The sequence below is a fragment of the Austrofundulus limnaeus genome, unplaced genomic scaffold (assembly GCF_001266775.1).
Source record: "Austrofundulus limnaeus strain Quisiro unplaced genomic scaffold, Austrofundulus_limnaeus-1.0 Scaffold1890, whole genome shotgun sequence".
Taxonomy (NCBI): Eukaryota; Metazoa; Chordata; class Actinopteri; order Cyprinodontiformes; family Rivulidae; genus Austrofundulus; species Austrofundulus limnaeus.
Window position 1 is genome coordinate 25,507 of NW_013954292.1, and position 6,972 is coordinate 32,478.

The following is a 6,972-nucleotide window of genomic DNA, read 5'->3' on the forward strand; positions in this document are numbered from 1 at the left end:
CAGTACCACTGCTCCACCCATATCAGCAGCAAAAACATGTTTTAGACCAAATGTTACAGATTTGAACAAATACGCACAAAAACATCAAAATTAGCAGAGAAACAGTACTATATAACATTTTAGACACATTCTAGACAGTTTATCAGCTAAAAAAAGTTAATTTTGGGGTAAGTTACTGTTTAAAATGATTGGATCAGTTGACAGTGATGCATGTGTGCCAGCTCTGTGAAGGAGGCTAAGCTAAGAAGCTAACAGAAATAGTGTGCTGTAAACAACCCTACTGAGAGGAGAAATATACGGAGCTGAACCAGATGACTGTAAATGAGAGCTGCTGCTTTGTCAGACACATTTATTTTAACTTGAAGCCTTATCAACACAGACTGGCTTCATTCACTTCCTCCACTGCCGTATGCTAAAATAACAAGCAGACACTGAGCAGAACATCAACYTCGTTCAAAACTCCTCCTCCTGTTCTCTGATTGGCTCAGGTAAAATTCTCCTGATGACATCCTTGTCTATGGGAGGAGTCCCAGACGAAGCAGAGAAGGAAACTAGGATTGAGCAGAACTGTGTAGAAGGTGAGGGCCAGGCTGGGTTATTATAATAATTAAGTATTCTGAAATCCTTATTACATACTTTAAAAGTAATTATCTGGTTACTACTATGGTAGCTGCTATTTTTATGCAACTATTAAACAGGTTTCAACTGATAATTACTTGTAGTAATGTAGTAGTTACCTAACATTACATTTGTATAGACAGTACTGTAGTAACTACAAATACTAAATAAATGATTTTTAAAGGTAAATACCTGGTATTACTGTGGTAATTATCTAATAACACAATAATATTTTACGTATCTCAAGTGTTTTTAGGTCTGATGGTTTAAATGGGTGGTTACCTTGGTGACCAGTAAGTGATGCAAGTAAACAAACAACAGCAGGCGACAGTTAGTCTGTCTGTTCGACAAAAACACAGAAAGTTCAACATCTGAAGACCAAGGAGATGTCTTACCTCGTTAAGCTGTCCAATCAGATTAATTAGTTAACGAGCAGCATGGAGGGGATCAGGAGACAAGAGTCATCAGTGACGTGCTCAGCTGCTCAACTGCAGCAGGTTTTATATTAAACATCACAAATCAATGACATCGTCGACACAAGTTCAACATGTTGGAGCTCAGAATGAGAGAAACAATGTGTTGACAGAAAACAGTCCTTCACTCTGTAAACCAAGCTTCAAAAAGACACTTTTACAAATTAATCAACTTTCTTTATGTTGGAGGATCATTCCAGTTCCTCCATAACGTTAGAACCTGCAGTCTTTACATCGATGTGCTGAGTGATGAGCACAGAAAGAAATCAGAAGAAGAGAAAACAGCATCCTGGACAGAAGCATCCTGAGAGCTGCTCCAGTTAGTGATCGGGTCAGAACCGTGGTCATTAAGCAGACGGACAGGAAAAACTCCTCTCCGCTAACTTTCTGCAAATGGAGGGTGAAAACACTCCAAGTGTGGACTCAGTATGTATAATGGATCAGCCCTGAGGGCAGGCCGCGAGCAGGACCCACACCATTCACACACAGATACACACACACACCTGTGCACACACACAGACACACATTTAAACACAGAGATACACAAACCATTCCCAGCTCTGGCCCATTAGCTGGAGGGGAGATCTATAATGTATGTGTGTGTGTGGATGGGTTTGTGTGTGTGTGAGTGTGTTCAGGTAAGTAACATCCATTAGTAACTTTCTTAGGATGAAAATGGGTAAACACACACACACGAACACACACACAATCTTTATTGGCTAGATTTCTGCTGGTTTCCGTTACAACCGTCTTCCTCCCTCAGTTGAAAAGTTAGACACAGTTTGGAAATCCACTTGGAGGGTTAGAACCTCCTCAGGGGGCAGTTGGAGAGCATAAACACTGTTTGGGGGCTTTTTGGAATGTTTCTGATTGTTAGGGGGCATTTGGGGAGTTAAAGACCATACAGGGTCTTTGAGGGTTAAGGAAAATCTTGGAGAACAGTTGAAAGGTTAAAGGCTGGTTGGGGGCATTTTGGAAGGTTAGGGACCATTTGGAGGACCTTTAGTATGAAAAAGACAATTTTGGGGACCCTTCAACAGTTTATTACCACCCTGAATGTGTCAGATATTCTCTGATCTCAGAAGCTAAGCAGGGTGGGGCCTGGTTAGTACTTGGATGGGAGACCACCTGGGAATACCAGGTGCTGTAAAACCAAGTAGGAGTTGTGCCCACATTGGAAAAACTTGCAAGCGTAAACCTTTGACCATAGCAGGTCACCTTCTGAACGAAGCCAAAGGAAAAAAAACTGTTGAAGATTGGTTGGTGGACCATCTGAAAGGTTAAAGACTGTTTGGCAGACACTTGGAGGGTTGAAGACCAGTCACAGGTAACTGCACCACAGGGGTACTCTACCCTCTCCACCTCCTCAATATTCTGCACTTCAGTGTGTGTTTGTGGGTCCTCCTCACCTCGTACTCCTCCTTGAAGCCATAACCCTCGGCACATTTCATCTGGGTGATGTGTTGCAGCAGGTCGGCCACGCGGATGGCCGGATGCAGCTGTCCTGTCTGGTAGGGCAGAGCCTCCCTCTCCGACTCCCGCTGCTTATAGTGAGACTGGACCAGGCTACTGGTTTCACTGGTCATAGTGTGACTGTCATCTGGAGGACAAACAGAGATGGACAGAAACCTATCAGACTAAACAGCAAACACAAGCTGAGGGGGTCATTATGGACTGGACCAGCTTAAACCAGACCAAACCAAGATGGTTTTAAGAAAATATTCAATCCAATCATGTGTGTGAGCTGCGGAAGCTCTGAATCACATCTGACATGTTGACAAGTCAGTTTTTAAACGCTTCTTCACTTTTAGTTTCATTCTGGACAGACTGAACAGTTTTAGAGTCCAACAGATGTACAGCTGGTTCTTTTTCATCACAGTTTGATGGAAACATCTTAAATCTCCCCGACTCTGGACTCTTGTACTGGTTCTACAGAAACCAACACCCTAACCTTTGGCAGCATGATGGATTAGTGGTCAGCACTGTTGCCTCACCAGAGAAAGGTCCTGGATTTGGGCCCCTGGGTTTGGACCTCTGGATTTGGGCCCCTGGGTTTGGAACCCTGGGTTTTGGGTCCCTGGGTTTGGGCCCCTGGGTTTGGACCCCTGGGTTTTGGGTCCCTGGGTTTGGGGCCCTGGGTTTGGACCTCTGGWTTTTGGACCCCTGGGTTTGGATCCCTTGGGTTTGGACCCCTGGGTTTTGGACCCCTGGGTTTTGGGCCCCTGGTTTTGGGCCTCTGGGTTTGGATCTCCTGGGTTTGTGCCCCTGGGTCTGTGCCCCTGGTTTTGGCCCCTGAGTTTGGCCCCTGGTTTTGGTCTGGGGTCTGTCTCCGAGGGGTTTTGTGGTCTCATGTTTGGTTGGTTAAATGAAGGTAACCATCGAACACCCTGAGGTATAAAATATAAAAATCTGAAGTAATTGTTTCCAACTCTGTTGTTCAAACAAACAGAAGATCAAGCTGAGAAACATCTGTCCAAAATAAAACCGTCCAATCTGTCTAATGACATCGTCTGGTCCACATCCATGCCTACCAGGTTGTTACCATGACAACACAAATGAATGACATCACATAACTTCAAGTCACATGTCTGAAAAAGAGGATGATGATGGTTTCTTTTCAAGCTGCAGCCAGGAAGGACCTGATGCTCAGCAGGAACCTTCAGTCCCAGGTTGTGGTTCTGACTGACGCAGACAGAGTTCTGGTACAGAATGACTAGATTACTGATCCGGGTCTAGTTCAGATCCAATACAGCAAGGTTGCCAGGTACTGGCCAGGGTGAGTACACCACAGCTTAAGTGCTTGTCCAGAACTGGTCTAATCTGAGGTTCTGGGTTAGAACTGGTTCTTAGAGCTGCAGCYTGAAAGGAGCAGAGTTCAGAGTCCTGGAAAAGAACAAATTCTCAGATTCACCATCCAGGACTCCGACAAGAACATTTCAGCAACGACACGGCGGACAGACCTTCCACTACATTCTCTAACTCTGTTCTTATTGGACTAGCCTGGGGGCTGACTGACCAATCAGAAGCTCTCTATCTTAAACAGCCCAACCAGTCATGGTGAGAAGATGTGCGATGAAGGTGGAGGCGGTGGTCTGTGATTGGATGAAAAAAAATCTATGTGACAAAAACAGCAACCAATCAGAGGAGGAAAAATGCTGACACCTGATTGGTTCGGGGTGAAATGGTGGGAGGGTCAGGAATTGTGATGTCACGGTTTCACAGAGAATAAAAATGAGTCTTTGTCACGTTAACTGATGACATCAGAGCGGCTGGTGGGTGTGGCTCCATGCGCAGTAGTGACAAACACCCTCAACACGAGCCCCCTCCCAATTAGCCCCAAATTTAACCACTTACCATTAATGGGCACTTTACACACAGAAAGATAAAAGAGAAGAAGAAGAGAGAGGAGACACCAGATAAGCAACAACTTTAGCTTAGGCTTTAGCCTGGAATGAAGCTACTTTACTGCACACAGCTAGCATGAATCAACACTGCAGTAGCTCTATTTGAACTGATGATACCTAATGCTAACCTGGCTAACGTGGCTAACTGAGCTAACTGAGTTAGTGTTGGCATTAGCAGAGAGGACAGCAGTGAATTGATCTGACAGCTCACTGTTAGATGATCTCATCTAGCTGCACACGTGGAGCAGGCGCTAGCTAAATGGCTAACATGTATTTTAGGTTAAAAAAAGGCGGAGTCTGTTGGGATACAACGCAAGTCGATAAGCATGAGAAGTTTCTATGTTATTAGCTCAAAAGGTTTGTTTAAAGAGCTGAAATATGTCCTAACATAGCCCTGGACCTGGACCACATCCACCTGGTTCCATCTGGACCTGGAGCTACTTCTGGCCTAAAAAAAACATCCAGCTGTCAATCATTTCTGTCCTCACAAGGTGCTAACAGACCTGAGGTCAGAGACCCGCCAAGTCCTGAGCCTGACCCTAGCTGACCTGACCTGAGCACCATGAGGGCAGCAGGTATAAGACTGTCCACATCCACCATGTTGTCCTGGTTTAGGATTAGACCGGGTTTTAGACAGGACCCACAACTGTTCCCACAATATGCAAATGTTGGTTAGTTGGGACCAGACTCAGGACCAACTGGTTTCAGATGGTCCTTTTGGGCTCATGTCCACCTAACCTGTGTGGAGTCAACATGCACCTGTTGGCTGGAGTGGACCCACATCAGTTTTACTGACTTCCTGTTGAGGTTTTGAATGTTTTGTTGTTCAGAATTAATTTAATCCCAACCACGAGGGACAAAAGACTGCTCCTAACGATGGACTCACTTACAACAAAAACTTCAGTGTTTGTCTCTGAATCTGACTGAAATTAGAGTTTAATGAATGCTGAAAATGAATAATTCCATCAATCATTAAACTATATTATTAGTCTTTTAAAATCAGCATCATTTCATCATTAAATCAAACAAATCTGAGACTTTAAGATGCTGAAAGTTAAAATGTTCTACTGCCTCCTCTGTTAGTTTCTGTTGTTGTTTTTGTCTTTGTTTGTTTGTTTCCTCCCCAGTCCACGTGGGCGTGTTGTGTCCATGCAGAGGTCGGAGGTCACAGACAGACGTGACGTCAACACGACACGCAGGAATGTTGTGGATGCAGGGATGGAGTGAAGCCCACCGTCAGTTATAAAAGCAAACAAAACCAGGGTGAAAAACAAAACTAAACAACAAAAATACAATTATAATCAAACAAGAAATAGAAAATAAATGTTTTTGTCTTTCTAATACTTTCAAAAAATAAAACTACTCAGGACTACTCAAAAGTCCGAAAGTTTATAAAATCAAAGAAATATTTCAGATGTGAAAACTGTGAACAAAAATCTAAAAGATCTTCTGGAAACAAACAAAAAAAAAACTGCTGAAAAAGAAGCGAGCAGGGATGGATGGAAGCCAGAATATCCTTCATTTCTCTCTCCCGTCTTCACTTCCTGTCTGCCTTACACTTCCTGTCTGTCTGCCTTACACTTCCTGTCTGTCTTACACTTCCTGTCTGTCTGTCTTACACTTCCTGTCTGCCTTACACTTCCTGTCTGCCTTACACTTCCTGTCTGTCTGTCTTACACTTCCTGTCTGTCTGTCTTACACTTCCTGTCTGCCTGTCTTACACTTCCTGTCTGTCTTACACTTCCTGTCTGCCTTACACTTCCTGTCTGTCTGTCTTATACTTCCTGTCTGTCTGCCTTACACTTCCTGTCTGTCTGTCTTATACTTCCTGTCTGTCTACCTGCACAGTTAAAATGATCTGTTATACAAAGTAAAGAAAGAAAAAGAGTCTCACCCAGGATAGCTGTCGGTACGAAAGGATCTGCCATCAGGAGACACCAGAAGCAGAGAGAGACAAAAAACAGACAGATATTAAGAAGAAAAGAAAAGAAAAGAAAAGAAAAGAAAAGAAAAAGGCAGTCAGTCAACCACAGCTAAAGGTTAGCTGAAGACCTGCTGAATGTTGACCATTTGTCAGATGATTTGTGTGTGTTCCTGTCATGTGCTCAGGTGTAAATATGCTGTTATTATACTTTGATGTGATTGGCTCAGCTGTTTCACACCTGTCCTGGGTCTGTGACAGGAAGTAAAGGCTGACTTCAGGTGTATTACCTGGGTAGTAGGATTTGGGGACGGTGGTGCTGATGGTGTTTGTCTTCAGGGTGAAGGAGGACGGAGACGACACAGCTGCACAACAGACACACACACGTGTCAGTTAGAGATGGGATAAAKGGTTCTGGATCTCAGGGAAACATGTGTTTAATAGAGCCAGTCAAATGTAAGGGATGAGTTATTTATGCAAATAACTTATCTCACACTTCTCATAACTAAGCTATGAGAGAAAATTTTACCAAGGTTTCTTCTCATTACTTAATATT

The 6,972-nt window shown here is 43.7% G+C and overlaps 1 protein-coding gene across 1 annotated transcript in view; it reads right to left on the minus strand.

Annotated features, from left to right (window-relative positions):
• LOC106536598 (receptor-type tyrosine-protein phosphatase mu) overlaps nt 1-6,972 on the minus strand; it is a gene marked incomplete at its 5' end in the record, with an annotated part of 28,253 nt that overhangs the window by 19,924 nt on the left and 1,357 nt on the right. The window contains 4 exon segments of the mRNA XM_014033907.1: nt 2,501-2,691; nt 4,446-4,457; nt 6,390-6,416; nt 6,707-6,781. Of these exon segments, the coding sequence (XP_013889361.1) occupies nt 2,501-2,691; nt 4,446-4,457; nt 6,390-6,416; nt 6,707-6,781 (305 nt within the window).